The 17,443-nt window shown below is 38.7% G+C and overlaps 1 protein-coding gene across 1 annotated transcript; it reads left to right on the top strand.

Moving 5' to 3' along the window:
- Positions 1–6,363: 6,363 nt before the first annotated feature.
- LOC129732519 (protein Pixie) lies at positions 6,364–9,053 on the top strand. The gene is made up of 5 exons (XM_055693468.1): positions 6,364–6,501; positions 6,683–6,896; positions 6,958–8,288; positions 8,351–8,585; positions 8,655–9,053. Exons 2-5 carry the CDS (start codon positions 6,684–6,686, stop codon positions 8,703–8,705), a joined length of 1,830 nt encoding a protein of 609 aa, XP_055549443.1. The 5' UTR covers positions 6,364–6,501; position 6,683; the 3' UTR covers positions 8,706–9,053.
- The last annotated feature ends 8,390 nt before the right edge of the window (positions 9,054–17,443 follow it).

Genomic DNA, 17,443 nt, shown 5'->3' with positions numbered 1-17,443 from the left:
GCTCTTCGTGATTTGACGATTCCTTTTCCTAGCTTCTCTGTATTTCACTTTAAGCTCTGCGCTCTGTCGGTTGGAATGCAGTTTCCGTTGATTTTGTTTCATCTTGCGGATTACAAAGTAATACAAGCTCGATGTTTTTAATCTGTTTCGTAATTTTGTTTTATTAAAACTATTTGTTAAAACATACTGTAATAGTACTCCTAGAAATGAAGACTAGTTTCTGTCCGACAGAGAATTTGAAACCGTCTTCGAATGTAATATTTTCGTTTCATTCGAAGGAGAGTATTTCTCGGAAGTCAAAACAGGAAAATTTTCGAAAGGCAGCTTCCATGTTCACTGACTAACTTCGAATACCAACTTTAACGTTCCCTTACTAATTTTGAATGGCGGCTGTGCCTTGTAGTTTGTCAAAAAAATTACAAAATGCTTGAATTTGCACTATTAAAGCCAGCAATAGTTTATTTGCATGTATAGTTCGATGTCCTGTTTCAGAAAAACAAGAGACTTTAAACTTTGAAGTTGCTGGTCCAGTTTTAATAATTCTATCATCGTTTTTTTATGATTAAAGATAATTTGTTCATTGTTAAGTTTCAGAAACATCTGGAATTGAAATAATATCTACGTAAACTTGTTTGTTTGTCGACTGTAGCGGTTAATTTTGTAGAATGACAACAAACATGCTTAAAACAAGAATCAGCGGACACCGAACGTACTACAACACTTGGGACAAACTATTACAACAAGGCTACAACGCAACAGATCCACAAATTAGTTCAATAAAAGAAAAAACAGCACTAATGTACCACAGCATCACACAAAATCACAGATTCGATTTTCACCAAACGAAAATTATAGACAGACACGATAAACCACACGCTCTGCCGTTTATAGAAGTATGCCATATTGCCTCAGATCGACTTGAACTGTCCTACAGTACGGTCGCATTTTACCAACAGCTCGAGGCTAAGTCTTAGACTACCGGGAGATATTAAAATTTTGTTTTTCGCTTTCAACAGGCAATCTTTTTTAAAGACTACCTGTTGAAAGGCAAAGTAATAAATTTGTTTTTAAAGTTAACGAGTGTTTAGTGAATTAATTTGGTTTGAGATATTTCTACTCAAATTCTATAGTGAAGTGAAAGTGTAGTGAAGTTGTCCAGTTATGCCTGGAAAAAATAAAAAAGCTCGCTTTGATGCGGCATCAAGGAAACGTGAGGCATCTCCTCCAAGTGGCACTGAAATTTCGTCTAACAGGTATGATATTCTTTCTTCTGTTGGGGATCTAGAATTCCGAACTTCTCATACTGAGCATAAAGCCGTTATGAAGAAGGTTAAAGTTCCACCTATTGTGGTATTTGTAGCAAACTTTAAAGCATTTCGATCAGAACTTTCATCATTTCTATCGAATGTGAAAGTTAATTTTCAAATTGGTCGCCAAGGCGAAATTCGTATTTTGGCTGAATCTTTTGATGGCCATAAACATCTTTTACAGTATTTGACTGAAAAGATGTATAAATTTTACTCTTTTGATGCCAAAAACGAGAGACCGTTTAAGGCTGTGTTGAAAGGTCTCTCAAATGATCAAAGTATTGATGAAATCAAAGATTGTTTGTCAGAATCACTTGGTTTTGCCCCCAACCAAGTAATTTTGATGAAACGAAAGGCAAATACCAAAATTTTTCAAACTGGAATACACCAGGAAAATTACTTAGTACATTTTGATCGTACCAAAGTACATAATTTAAAATGTTTAGAAAAAGCACGTGTTTTATTCAACGTGTGAATAAAGTGGGAAAATTTCAAGAGACATGGAGGAATCCATAATCTTACGCAATGTCGGAATTGTCAAGTCTATGGTCATGGAACTCGAAACTGCCATATGGCTGCAAAATGTATGATTTGTGGTGACACTAGTCACACGAAAGATATCTGCCCCGTGAAAGAGATCACTAATAGTTTCAAATGTGTAAATTGTGGGGGAAATCACAAATCTAATTTTCAACGTAGGAATTCTAAACAACCTGTTGTCAATGTGGGTGATCAAAAGACTTTCAGTACTGTTCACGCATCACCAGCACTTTCATTAGCAGGTGTGTCTGTAGTTAATAATTTAAATTCAGATAACAAATTTCAGAAAAATAATCCTGTTCAGGCAACACCAGGCTGTTCATATGCCAGTGTCCTTTCAGGTAATATTTCAAATTCAAACAGTAACAAACCATTCGTGTTTGGTGCTGAAAAGTCAGCCAGTATTGATTTAGGTAATCCAACTCCCGAAAAGATTGAATACCTACAACAATCCATGCTGCAGCTAATGTCCGTTTTGTTGAACTGTAACTCGATGTACGAGGCTGTTCAAGAAGGTATAAAATTTACAACTAATATTGTTATGAAATTGAAATTCAGCAATGATTTTAAATAATGCTGTAAATTTTCTAAATTGGAATGCTCGCTCTTTAAAAGCGAAAGAGGATGAATTTTTCAATTTTTTAACAGTCCACGATGTGCATACTGCAGTTGTGACTGAAACGCTTTTAAAGCCAAATATTAAACTAAAAAAGAACCCAAATTTTATAGTCCATAGGTTTGATAGAATTGATGTTGCCGGTGGTGGAGTTGCAATAGTTATCCACCGTCGAATAAAACATCGTGTTTTACCCCATCTTGAAACCAAAGTTATCGAGAGTTTGGGAATTGAAATTGAAACAAGTATTGGCGTTTTATTTATAGCCGCAGCGTATTTGCCTTTTCAATGCACTAGTGAGCGAAAATATTATTTCAAGGGAGATTTGCAAAAACTCACAAGAAATAAATTTAAATTTTTAATCATCGGTGATTTTAATGCGAAACATCGATCTTGGAATAATGATCAAAGCAATTCCAATGGAAAAATATTGTTTAATGATTGCTCGGCTGGATTTTATTCAGTTTTATTTCCAAATGGTCCTACATGTTATTCTTCTATTAGGAATCCATCTACAATTGATTTGGTACTAACAAATCAAAGCCATTTAGCAGTGATTTATTAACTCATGCTGACTTTGATTCTGATCATCTTCCTATAACATTTTCTATTTCCCATGAAACTATTTTAAATCCCACTAGATCTGTGTTAAATTATCACAAGACTAATTGGGATAGATATCGTTCTACGATCGAGGAAAATTTGAATGATGATATTATTTTACAAAATAGTGCTGACATTGACAGAGCATTAGAAAATTTTAGCAGCTTAATACTCAATGCCCGGAATTTATCAGTTCCTAAGGCAAGAGTGAAATTTAATGCACCAATTATTGACAGTGAACTTTAACTTCTTATACGTTTGAAGAACATACGGAGACGTCAATACCAAAGATCTCGTGATCCTGCTTTGAAAATTATTTTTGTAGAATTACAAAAGGAAATTAAACATAGATTCACTCTCTTGCGAAATGAGAATTTCATGAGAGAAGTTGAACAACTAAAACCTTATTCAAAACCTTTCTGGAAGCTTTCGAAGGTTCTTAAGAAACCCTCGAAGCCAATTCCAGTCCTTAAAGATGGTGATTGCATTTTTCTAACGAATGAACAAAAATCTCAAAAACTTGCTCAGCAGTTTGGGAGCGTTCATAACTCCAATTTGAACGTAGTAAGTCCTATTGAAAATGAAGTAAACCAAAAGTATGTTCAGATCACCACCCAAGAATTTCTTTCCGAAGAGGTATTGGAGACAAACTTGAATGAGGTGCGAACCATTCTCATAAAATTCAAAAACATGAAAGCACCAGGAGATGATGGGATTTTCTATATCCTCATCAAAAGACTTCCCGAAAACTCTTTAAATTTCTTGGTAAAAATTTTTAACAGATGCTTTGCACATTTTCCTACGAAATGGAAAAATGCCAAAGTCACTCCAATTTTAAAACCCGAAAAGAATCCAGCTGAGGCATCAAGTTATCGACCAATTAGTTTACTTTCCTCTATTAGCAAACTTTTTGAAAGAATAATTCTTAATAGAATGATAACACATATTAATGAGAACTCGATTTTTGCAAATGAGCAGTTTGGTTTTCGCCATGGGCATTCAACTACTCATCAGTTACCTAGAGTAACAAATATGATTCGAACTAATAAATCTGAAGGCTATTCGACTGGAGCTGCTCTTCTAGATATAGAAAAGGCATTCGACAGTGTTTGGCATAAAGGTTTAATAGCTAAAATGTCAAATTTCAGTTTTCCGCTTTACCTCACAAAAATGATACAAAGTTATTTAACTGACCGCACTCTCCAGGTTAACTATCTAAATGGTAAATCTAATAGATTGCCTGTTAGAGCTGGTGTGCCTCAGGGGAGTATCTTGGGCCCAATCTTATATAACATTTTTACTTCTGATCTTCCTGATTTACCACCAGGTTGTGAGAAATCTCTGTTTTGTGACGATACAAGCATTTCCGCAAAAGGAAAAAGCCTTCGTGTTATGTGCAGTCGGCTTCAAAAAAGTTTAGATATATTTTCTTCATACTTACAAAAATGGAAGATTTCCCCTAATGCTTCAAAAACACAGTTAATTATTTTTCCTCATAAGCCAAGAGTTTCATTTCTCAAACCCACCCATAACCACGTTATTAAGATGAACGGTGTGGTCTTAAATTGGTCTGATCAAGTTAAATACTTAGGGCTAATTTATGATAAGAATCTTACTTTCAAGGAGCACATTGAAAATATCCAGTCAAAGTGCAATAAGTATATCAAATGTTTATATCCTCTTATCAACAGGAATTCTAGACTTTGTCTCAAGAATAAACTGTTAATTTACAAACAAATATTTAGACCAACAATGTTATATGCAGTTCCCATCTGGACAAGTTGTTGTGCAACCAGGAAGAAGACACTTCAAAGAATTCAGAATAAACTTTTGAAAATGATTTTGAAGCGTCCTCCCTGGTATAGCACGAACGAGCTACATAGGCTCACTAATGTAGAAACATTAGAAAATATGTCAAGCCAAATTATCAACAAATTCCGACAAAAATCGTTGCAATCCTCAATTGCAACGATTAGCTCACTTTATAGTCAGTAAGATAGTTTTAAGTTTATTTTAAGTTTCGTGTTATTCTTTTATTCCTTTTTTTTCTTGACAAGTAGGTTTATTTATTTACCTACAATTACATTATCTTAACTGCGAAAGCTAATAACATTCAATAATACTAAAAAGCGTACAAATATATATAATAGTGTTGAAATGTCACCATTTGTGGCAGAACACACAATACTAATTCTGAATAGATATTTTAGTACATAAATAAATCATTACAAACTCCCCCCCCCCCCCCCCTATAAAAAAAAATGCCATATCGCCAACACAGAAAATAGTATCAACAAACGCACAGACACTGAGGGACTAAACACTGTATATGCTGGTATTATACACACAATAAGAAATATCAATCACAACAAAACCGATAAGCACAACAACCAATATGCAACCACAACCTAAAGTTTTTAGCGTAGCTCTCCAACACACTCACAACAAACTGTCAAGAAATAGTAGACTACTGGAAAAGACACAAAACCTATTGCTCTGATTAATTAAATACCGCTCGAAGTTATATAGTGCTAGAAAAAGCAGTGCTAGAAAAAAGTGATAACTGTTATACAGTATAGTGCACACAAAAATAGAGACATATGCAGTGAGTACAATTTGTTAAGAAACAGTCGAATTTAAATTTAAGAAAATCTATTTTTACACATAGCCAAATTAAGACGCCATTTGCAATACACACCAGACAACCTATGTTGGACACCAACACACTGAACAATAAAACGATAATCTTTTTTGTAAGTACAAACACATACACAAAACTCAAAACAGTAACAGAAAAAGGAAAACTACACGTATTGTATATTTTTAGACTCCTTGAAAAAGGTGAAATAAAGTCACCGAAACTGTCGGATTAAGAAACAAAAAATCGTTTTTGCTTCTATAAACGGACTGATTAAGCCGATAAATCTACAAAATATCTACGTAAATATAATAGACAAGAATGAAATAAATTGAAGACGGTGCAGAATAGCTTGGCGCAATCAAAATTTTGCAAAATTTGAAAATTTGCAACAAGTCGGTATTTTGCGCGCATTGGAATTAGAAACTCCGATATGGAATAAAAACTGTGTTGTTCAATGTTACCATACAGCAGCTACGAGATCGAGTGCGATGTTAATAGCGTCTAAGTAGAGAAAATATTCTTCATTCCCAAAAAGAGACTTTACAAGAGAAAAGACCACTTTACATATTTCAGTGTGTTTTTAATGAATACATATTATTATTTTTGCTTGCAGTGTACGGCCGCTAAGGCAGAACTACGGTAGTGTGCGTGAGTGCCGCGTGTGTCGTTCGCTGCTGTCAGTTGTCAAAGTGGGCCCACTGTGTGTTTTGTAATGCCCTTTTCGCAGCAAGACACTCGTCTGACACGCACGTACTTTCTTTTCTATTCTGTCTGAAATCCGTGAATTTCGACAGGTAAGTTTTTGTTTCGTTTGCAATTATCATTATAATTACCATACGGTAAGCGAATTCTTTCCATCTTCCAATATTTGTACTGTTTTTGAGTGTAGTGTTGTTAATTTTAAGAGTTGGCTTTGAGGTTATACCATTTCTGCTTACATAGCAAGAAGTTGCACTCACGGTTTTGTTTTTCCAGAATGTCTCGAAACCGAGCCGCTGAGGAGACGGACAAGCAGACGCGTATTGCCATCGTCAGTTCCGACAAGTGCAAGCCCAAGCGATGTCGGCAGGAGTGCAAAAAGTCCTGCCCGGTAGTCCGGATGGGCAAACTTTGCATCGAGGTCGCAATGGACTCGAAGATTGCGTCTCTTTCGGAGGAGCTGTGCATCGGGTGTGGTATTTGTGTGAAGGTAAGTTTGATGAAGCAATTGTTTAGTAACAATTTACACAGATTATTTATCCATATTTCAGAAATGTCCCTTCGAGGCCATTACAATCATCAACATTCCGAGTAATCTGGACAAGCATACCACGCATCGTTATTCGAAGAACTCGTTTAAGCTACATCGGTTGCCGATTCCCCGTCCGGGTGAAGTGCTTGGGCTTGTAGGACAGAACGGTATTGGCAAGTCTACTGCTTTGAAAATTCTGGCTGGTAAGTTGAAGCCCAATTTGGGCCGTTACTCTGATCCACCAGACTGGACCGAGATTCTGGCTCACTTCCGAGGAAACGAACTGCAGAACTACTTTACGAAAATTTTGGAAGATAGCTTAAGAGCTTTGATAAAGCCGCAGTACGTGGATCAAATTCCCAAAGCCGTTAAAGGCACGGTTGCTGCTTTGCTGGATAAAAGAGATGAACGCAAAAACCAGAAAGAGATTTGCGATTTGTTGGATTTAAGCCACATTCGTGACCGTGAGATACAGGCTTTGTCGGGAGGAGAGTTGCAGCGTTTTGCCTGTGCTATGGTGTGCATCCAGGATGGGGACATTTTTATGTTCGATGAACCGTCGTCCTATCTAGACGTAAAACAACGCTTGAACTGCGCTATGACAATTCGTTCGCTGATCCATCCGGATAAATTCATCATCGTGGTAGAGCACGATTTGTCCGTACTGGATTATCTGTCTGATTTCATTTGCTGTCTCTATGGAGTTCCTGGATGCTACGGAGTGGTTACTATGCCTTTCTCTGTTCGAGAAGGTATTAACATTTTCCTCGATGGTTACGTTCACACCGAGAACATGCGTTTCCGCACGGAATCGTTGACATTCAAAGTGTCCGAGTCGGCTTCCGAGGAGGAAATCAAACGTACTTGTCATTACGTGTATCCGCAGATGAAGAAAAAACTAGGCAGCTTCACACTCTCGGTTCAGGACGGACAATTTAGTGATTCGGAGATCATCGTTCTGCTGGGAGAAAATGGAACAGGAAAAACAACCTTCATTCGTATGCTTGCCGGAAACCTGGAGCCAGATGAGGAGTCAGAAAAGCTGCCCTGTCTTAACATTTCTTACAAGCCACAGAAAATTTCCCCCAAGAGTCAATCCACGGTGCGTAATCTTCTACACGAGAAGATCCGTGATGCTTATATTCACCCGCAGTTCATTGCGGACGTTATGAAACCGATGAAAATTGACGAAATCATGGATCAGGAGGTGCAAAACTTATCCGGTGGTGAATTGCAACGTGTAGCTCTGGTTCTGTGCTTAGGAAAACCAGCCGATGTGTATTTGATTGATGAACCGTCAGCCTATCTGGACTCCGAGCAGCGTTTGATTGCTGCGAAGGTTATTAAGAGGTACTTTCTTTTGTTTTCACGATCGGATAAGGATTAATTATTTTCTATGTCATTTTATCTAGATACATTCTGCATGCCAAGAAAACTGGCTTCGTGGTAGAGCACGATTTTATCATGGCAACTTACCTGGCCGATCGGGTGATTGTGTTCGAGGGAAAACCTTCGGTTGACACCACCGCCCACACACCCCAGTCGCTGTTGAACGGAATGAACCGCTTCCTGGAACTGCTCGAGATCACATTCCGGAGAGATCCGAACAACTTCAGGCCTAGAATCAACAAGCTGAATTCGGTTAAGGTGCGACGTTTGTCTGTGGTTTATTGGGCGGTAACAAACTCCAAGCGTTTTTTTCTGTTTCTATTTTAGGATGTTGACCAAAAGCGAGCTGGACAGTACTTCTTCTACGAAGAGCCCTAAGCAGATCGGAACCATTTAGTCTGATTTATTTTCTAATATACACTTCAAGAAACAAAATGTATTCGTTTATACCAACAAAAAACCGCTTGAATACATGATAACTAACGTACGGTAAAGTTATTCAAACTGGAACTTAGGAGGAAATCGTCTGGTACTTTAGCGACGGCGGATTTTTTTTTTTACTTCATTTTATGATATTTTGGCTGCAATCTGTGGAAGCATAGGACATCAATTCGCAAATTTTATCTCATTCGATAGAACGAAAATTGTACAAGGTGAACAGTTGTTAGATTTGCGAGTATTTTTTTTTATTATTTTCACGTCAAATATACTTTGTGATTATTTAAATCCCAGCGTGTGTTACTGTTTTTTTTTTGTTCCACATCATAGACATTTTATGGTTGTTTTTGAGCAACTGTGCAAACAACATCTGAATTACAGTGACACCTCATTAAGAGCCAGTTCGCGAGAGGCGCAACCGCATGTTGTTTTGATGTTCTCCGATTGGGCTGAAACTTTCAGCATTTGTTTGTCTATTCAAGGTAGGAAGTTTTGCAAAATTTCAATTTTTTTCATTGAGGTTAAGTGGGGTAAAACGGCCATTGAAAATGATATAACCAAAAACGTCCAAATTCTAAAAAGTGCAATAACTCCTGCTAGACTTGATGGATTTTTCCAAAAATTTGAGGTATTCTACACTAAGAGTACTTAAAAACGCATGGTAACAATATAGGGTAAAGAGGTGAAAAGACGAATAAAACGCATTTTTCTTTTAAAATTATCAATTTTCAGGGTCATACTACTCTTTTCAACATCGCTAGAAAAAATATCTGAATATGGCGTTTTGTAGAGCAACTCAAGAGCTTTGATGTCATGTATAAGCCAAGTGTGCCAAATGGGGTAAAACGGCCCTAGAAGGTTTTTTTTAAAAAAAACTGTCAAATCACTAGAATCACTTTAGTTCCTGCTAGACTTAAAAGATTTTACTTAAAATTTGGATTATCACTGTACCTCACCAGAACTACCTAGAATACGCAAGAAGATACGCAATTTGGGGTAAAACGTTCCTTGAAGATTTTTTTTTTTTCGAAAAATGCCGTCAAAATCACCAAAACTGCAATACCTCGGGTTAGGCTCGAAAAATTTACTGAAATTTTAGATTATAACTCTAGTTAGATACGAACTTAAGGGTAAGATGATAAAAGTGACAAATAGATTTACATGACGAAAAAAAATATTTTTCTTGGAAAATACTTGGCGAATTTCAGGGTGCTATTTCCTCAACAAAAAACAGTTCGAAACCCGAAGTTAGCATTTTATAAAACAACTAAAGAGCTTTTATTTGTTATCAATTCCAGATGCATCATTTGAAAACTGACTGAAAAGGACTGAACTTTTTCTTGACTTTTTCACTAGGTTTCAAGAAAAGCATCAAACCCTGTAAAAGATATTATCGATGAGACGCTTGCTGAAAGACTGCAATATTTCGAGTTTTGTTAAAGCAAATGAAGTAAGTTATGGTTTGAGTTTCATGTTCACCTTTTTAATTTTATTGTTTTTAAATACAATTTAAACCTTTTTAATTTGATTATTTTTAACTTAATTGTCATCGGTCTCATTCTTCGTTTTTTCCTGAGTGTTGGCCAAAAAAATCATGTTACTCTGGTTGCTGTTGTATCAACAAAAATGAACAATCATTTTGAAAAATCACGACTTCGAACATTAATGCTTAACAATTTTTACTCATGATGTTCTTCAACGTTCATCAAAGCACCATCTTCCTTTACGCTAAGTTTTGCATACATAACTATTGCAGAGAATCGTGCAAATAACGATTTTATTTGCTCCACGGATAAGTAGGTACTCGGTTGGAAATATTTATTTTTGCGACCATCATGTCGATAATTTTTTTTACCTTGTTTGAAGCTTTTCGTGAAGTCAAGGAAAACTTTAGTCCTTTTTAGTCGCTTCCCAAAAGATGCACCTGGATATTATGCCAAATAAAAGCTTTGTAGTTGTTCATAAAATGCTAACTTCTGGTTCTGGACCTTTTCTGTAGAGAAAATAGCACCCCGAAAATCGCTAAGTATTTCTCAAGAAAAATATTTATTTTCGTTAGGGGCCAACCACATACCACGTGGACAGATTTTTAACAATGATGACCCCCTCTCCCCCTCCGTGGACAACTGTCCATACAAATTCTAAAAAAATTATATGGACCGTGGACATTAGCTGTCCACGTGGTATGTGGATGGCCCCTTATGTAAATCTATTTGTCATTTTTGTCATCTTGCCTTTAAGTTCGTATTAACTTAGAGTAATTATCTAAATTTTCAGTAAATCTATCGAGTCTGATTCGAGGTCTTGCAGTATTGGTGATTTTGACGGCATTTTTCGAAAAAAAAAAATCTACAAGGAACGTTTTACCCCAAATTGCCTATCTTCTGATACAGTAGGTAGCTGTGGTAAGGTACAGTGATAATCCAAATTTTTAGTAAAATATTTTAAGTCTAGCAGAAACTACAGTGATTTTAGTGATTTTGACGGTTTTTTCAAAAAAAAAAAACTTTCTAGGGCCGTTTTACCCCATTTGGCACACTTGGCTTGTACATGACATCAAAGCTCTTGAGTTGCTCTACAAAACGCCATATTCAGATATTTTTTCTAGCGATGTTGAAAAGAGTAGGATGACCCTGAAAATTGACAATTTTTAAAAGAAAAATGCGTTTTTTTCGTCAATTTACCTCTTTACCCTATATTGTTACCATGCGTTTTGTAGCACTTTTAGTGTAGAATAATACCACAAATTTTTAGAAAAATCCATCAAGTCTAGCAGGAGTTATTGCACTTTTTAGTATTTGGACATAACATTTTCAAGGACCGTTTTACCCCACTTAACCTCAAAGAAAAAAATTGAAATTTTGCAAAACTTTCTACCTTGAATAGACAAACAAACGCTGAAAATTTCAGCCCAATCGGAGAACATCAAAACAACGTCCCTCAGAAAGGCGGTTGCGGCTCTCGCGAACTGGCTCTTAACAGTTCAGCTTCTGATTGATTTGTTAAAATTGCCTAATATTTTCTAAGCTCATAAAGCAAATTTTGTCTTGTCATATATTATTTCCCTCTTTCTTTTATTGTTCCTTATCATTTAGAATGTGAATACTTGAAAAGAAACGAAAAAAAAGCGCTGAACGTATAGCACGTAAGCAGTTCAATCGTCCTAAGCTGGAAGTAAAGAATATCACATCTTCGAAGTATTTCTATACAGAGCAAAATCGTGCCAAATTATCTGAAAGTACGCAAAAAATTAATCGATCATTCATTATTACCGCTATTTATGGTTATGTTCACATTCACGGAGGTGGTTTGAATAATTCAAAGACCAACATAACTCTTGAACTATTCATTCAATATCTACTGTCAAAGATTGAATTGTGTTATTCGTACATTTCAATAAATCTATGTTTGTTGCTGGAGAATCACAAAAAGCTTACAAAAAACGAATTTTTATTGGAAACTGAAAAACTAATATTGGAAAATCCCACCAACAGAATAGAATGATAGAAGCCAAGAGCTTTATAATTTGAAATTGCTAACATATTGCATTCGTAGAATTTAACTTAAAAGCAAAAATTTGTCTATCATCTCTCCATCCAGCATTTTTTTCAAGTTTTGAAATAATGTCTAGTTTCAACAAAAAATTAATTTGAGGAGAAAAGTTAATTAGTTTACTGTTTATTTTCTCAAGTAAAATTTAGAATAACTTGAACACGGATGCATTAGCGAAGTTAATCAGCATTAGCTTTTTGATTTCAAATGATACAACTGTTTGAAAAATATTTTTTATTTCTCCATCCTGCCCTTTTAACTAAAAGTTTTGTTATGGTTTCAAGTTATTTTGAAAAAAAAAAACACGGGAAAGTTCAAGTTTTTCTTGTAAATAAAATTTAATGACGTTTATTCTGAATTTTTTGGTCAGAATAGCTAAAAACACAAGCTAATTCACCTAGCGATGTAATCTGGTCTTTCTCATACGTAATCTGTGCGTTCTACTAAAAATAATTTTGTATTTTAGGTAATGTTTAAATGACAAGATATTAAATGTGACGTAACATTTGCGATTTTAGTCGTGCTAAAAAGACAGTTAAGTATAAGAAATTCTGATTTTTAACCAATGCGTCTGCGCCAAAGAACATTTTCTAGGTTGCCCACAAGGATTAACAACGGAATCCTACGCTCAAAAACACCAAGAGCTCGCCGATCAGCCTCGTTCAGTGTTCATGCTTCATGGCGATAGAGGACCACCAAGAGAATCAGTGATTTATAGCGCAATTGTGTAGTTTCGGCAGAGTTTATCACAAGCCTTGGGAGGGCAAAGGCCTCTTTAACCGCTTTACGGTAAATACCAACGACCATGGGCGCAACTACGGGGGGCTAGGGGAACGTGTTTAGCCCCCCCTAGAATTTCCCAGAGAATGATTGTATTCAATATATATATACATTCCATGCTACTTATCAGAGCATCAAAATCCACACAAATTGAGATGTCGTCATTCATTGGCTAAGAACTAGTTCTGCACCCAGGACCGATTCTCAACCCTTGCTCTCTTACTCACCTTACCAGTCAGAGGAGAGCTGTAGTAACTCGTGCTGTATCAAGAAGTCGCCAGTTTACTCGGTTTTGGGCTGTGTTTCACCAGTTTCCCAGACGTCTCATCACTCGCAAGTCTCTTTCGACGTGGTCGAGCCATCATGCACGCTGCGCCCCTTAATTTCTTGTGCCGGTAGGGTTGCTGAAGAGAAGTGATTTCACGTGGTTGTCGTCCGGCATTCTTACGATGTGACCGGCCTACCGCAACCTATTGTCTTTCGCCAGGTGTGCAATGGGGTCCTCTCCAAGCAGCGCTTGTAGCTCATGGTTCATGCGCTGTAGCTATTATCCGTCGTCCGCTTGTGCTCCACCGTAGATAGTCACCTTCTGTTCGAAAATATCAAAAGGACTTCCGTAGAGGACTATCGGTTATCAGGGTTTTGTAGTTTTTTTTTATCGAAGTGGTCTTGTCCGATCATCACCGTGATTGGTGCGTACGTTTGTAATGTCTGAGAAGAACGGGCCGTCGTTGAGAACGTGGTCGATTTGTTTCGCTGTACGTTGGTCGAGGAAAGAAGGGACTTTGGACTGCTAATCCGCGGGGAGCTGCGAAGTTGGTGCATAGCAGGCTGTGCGGGCCGATAACCGGTTTATATAAGTCTATCCTTCCGTTCATGTCCCCAACGACGATCTTGATATCTCTACGCGAGCAGCTATCGTACAGTTTCTCCAGCTGTGCGTAGAACGCTTTTTTCCCTGCATCAGGTCTTCCTTCGTGAGGGCAGTGCACATTGGGAATAGTGTAGTTGTGGAACCGGCCTTCAATTCTCAACAAACACAACCTGTCGCTGATTGCCTGCCGCTTTGGTGGTACAGTGCCTTGCGGCCACAAATCCACCGTACCTTCTCTCCTTTCAGGCAAAGCTCCTGGAGCGCAACGATGTCGAAGTGGCGGGGTTCTAGCTGATCCAGCAGAATCCGGTCGACAACCGGGTCGTTAAGCGATCTACTGTTACATGTATTGAGCTTCTAATTGTCGTCCTTATTTCGTCGGCTGGGTCATTGCCGATTGTTCCGGTTCGTTTTGAATTCTTGATTCTCCGTAGTATGTTTATTTTAGTATGCTGCCTTACTAGGGCTGCGATGCCTAGTCTCGCGACGGAGCTGCCGCCATGGATGTAGCTGGCGAGACACCGCATTTAATAGTTCAACCGTCCGGTCCGGATCAGTCGCTGTTTGAGCCGCCCCTAGCCTGTGGGGTAGACGCGCAGACAAGCTGCTCTCTAAGAATAACAACTACCCCACCGGTTCACCGGTTTTTCCTTGGTTGCTCGTATCCCAGTCGGTACCACGTGGAGGTAGGAATAGGGCATTAAGCCTTGAACCACACTGGGGTCTATTTTATTCTAACTAGTACGGGTGAACTGTCAAAAAGCACTGCCCAGCCGTTTACCAAATCTAGCTCTCCTAAATATCGAATCATTGTTGCTGAAAGAGCTTGGCGTTGACGATGTGTTCAAGATATTCAGTACATCATCGGAGATTCTATCCCGAAGTGATTTTTTCTGCTTCTACGATACTATTTTAAGCGTTATTAAATAAGCATATTCAAACTCTTTTTTCTCTTTTTTAAAATGGCATACATGAAAACTAGCCCCCCCTAGAAATTTTCCTTAGTTGCGCCCATGCCAACGACATCGTCCGCAAAACCTAGGAGAATGTGAGATTTTGTAATGCTCAAGCCCAGTGGCGTAACGTGACTGGGTGACACCCGGGGCGGAAAATTCGGGTGTCATCCCTTTCCCCCTGAGTGTCACCCCCACAAGGTTGCAGTGAAATAATTTTGCAGTCAAAAATTGTGAAAGTTAGCACGTTCTTTTTCAATTGCACTAAATCTACCCATTTTTGAAAAATTGGTTGAGATTATACGTGACCTCCACCTAATTGATATTATGCATTAAGTTGAAAATTGGAGTTGTCGACTAGTGACATTCAACTTTTCTCTCATACCGTACATTATACCTAACGTCGGAAGTAATGCGCTGTATAGCAAATCAGATGTACGGTATGAGAGTAAAATCGAATGTCGCTAGTCGACAACTCCAATTTTCAACTTAATGCATAATAGTTAATCTCACGGATATCACTCATTTGATGGTGACATGTATGAAAATTCTCCTCATGGGTGTCACCCCCTAGAGGGTGGCACCCGAGCGTTCCACCCCCGCCGCCCCCACTACGCTACGCCGGTGCTCATGCCACTTCCCTGCACGCCATCCCTGTGTATATCACCTTCCGATGCGATACAGCCGCGTACGATCTCCCTTCCCAGTCAGCATAAGACAAAAGTTTTCACCGGCGGGGGTTGCTCATCCGATCTCTGCTAAGATTACCCATTTCTCGGTTGGCACCTCGTGGAGATTGAGACTGGAGTTGCTGAGTAGAAGTCGATGACCACAATACAGTCTCAAGTGATACGTGTCCAGCCATTTACCAACCCAGACAAAGGTCCAAGATGTTGAATATGAAATAAGACGAAAAGTGTTCGCTAACATACACCTGAGCAGATAGTGCACTGAAACCCCTCCCTTCTCCAGCTCTTATCTCCCCAGAACAACGGATAAATATGACGTGGGAGTGTCTTTTTGTGCCTCATGCACCCTCTTTACTCTTAAACCTTATAGCTAACTATCTGGGGACTGGCAGTTAGCTACCACTGGCGTGATGGCGATTGACTCCATAGCGTCTCCTGACTTATCCGGATACCTCCGGAATGAGTTCCAGCTGCCATTTAATCATCGAGAATGACCTTCTGGTACCTCGTGAGCTTCTCGTGTGACGTTCATTCTCTACGCCCTGCCTAATGGCGATGTTGATAGGCATCATGCCGGACAAGACGCAGATTGCGTTGTATGACACTAAACTATGATCCTAAACTATGCGTATACAGTGCACGGCCGCCGGGCCGTCAACTCGACCTCTTCGATCGACTTGCCGGAGACCTCCAGTGTTCTGTCGTCCGCAAAGCTGACGGTTACAACCCTTGCAAGCAACGTTAGCTTCAACACTCCGTTGTACATGACATTCCACAGCATCGGACCTAGGATGAAACCTTGCGGTACTTCTGCGGTGATTGGTGTAACATGTTAACTTGAGTAGTTTCACCTTAGCGTGCCTTTGAGCACACCTTGTTATATACTCTTAGGGATCATTCAAATAATACATAACGCGCTCAGAGGTGGGGGGTATTCAGCGAAGCGTTATATTGCGTGTGGTATACATGTAAAATTGCGTTACATATTGAAAATTGCCAAATTCCGCGTTATGTAATATTTGAATGGTTCCTTACCCTAGTAATTGACCACTCTTGAATAAAGTCAGTTTTTAAAACAGCTTACATGGTGTCAGAAGCGACTTTCGAGAAAAGAAAAAGTTTTTGCTACATTCGACCGTGAAAAATGTTGAGAATTGCCAAAAAGAGGTGCTGAACAGTGCAAGCAGCAACGCTGCTAAGTGCAATTGGAGTCGATTGTTTACGTATTTTTGATACTTTCGGACTGCGTCCAGAGCAAGATAATGATATATATATATATATATATATATATATATATATATATATATATATATGTTTTTTTTTTTTTTTTTTCAGGTGGAGGGGAAATTTGCATCCAAACCCCTGGGGTGACCAGCCTCAGGGAGTGTGGGGTTGGTTTGAATCAGTGACGGACCCACTAAAACCCCTCCAGTCTCCAGCCCATAATACTCCCCGGGACCACCGCTAGGTATTGCTTCGGGGAGCGGCTTTTGTGCTCTGTGCACCCTCTTGGTTCTATAGATCTCTTTGCTAACTTAGCTAACTAACCTGGAGACTGGCCGTTAGCTAACACTGGCGTGTCGGTGGTCAACCTGTCGCCTGTTTTGCAATTCTAAAACTATTTGAGAGGCGGCTGTACAAACCGCCCTCCAAATGTTTGGGTCTTTACACATCCTCCGAACTAGGTTGTCCGGAGTGGTGTCTGGCCCGCTCACTACCATCATGTCGCTCCGCGCATGCACAAAACGAGGGCACACGAAGAAGACATGCTCAGCAGTTTCTTCCGCATCCGCGCACTCGGGACACATGGGGGACCCCGCATGCCCGAAT

Source organism: Wyeomyia smithii, chromosome 3 (genome assembly GCF_029784165.1).
Source record: "Wyeomyia smithii strain HCP4-BCI-WySm-NY-G18 chromosome 3, ASM2978416v1, whole genome shotgun sequence".
Taxonomy (NCBI): Eukaryota; Metazoa; Arthropoda; class Insecta; order Diptera; family Culicidae; genus Wyeomyia; species Wyeomyia smithii.
Note: the sequence above shows the minus strand (reverse complement) of the source record. Positions and strands in the feature narration are given on the sequence as shown.

What these genes read in the sequence shown, in the direction of transcription:
- LOC129732519 (XM_055693468.1), top strand. Translation starts at nt 6,684, where the DNA reads ATGTCTCGAAACCGAGCCGCTGAGGAGACGGACAAGCAGACGCGTATT. An exon ending in GCTGCGAAGGTTATTAAGAG is followed by an intron (nt 8,289 to 8,350) that starts GTACTTTCTTTT and finishes CATTTTATCTAG; the next exon opens with ATACATTCTGCATGCCAAGA. An exon ending in ACAAGCTGAATTCGGTTAAG is followed by an intron (nt 8,586 to 8,654) that starts GTGCGACGTTTG and finishes TTTCTATTTTAG; the next exon opens with GATGTTGACCAAAAGCGAGC.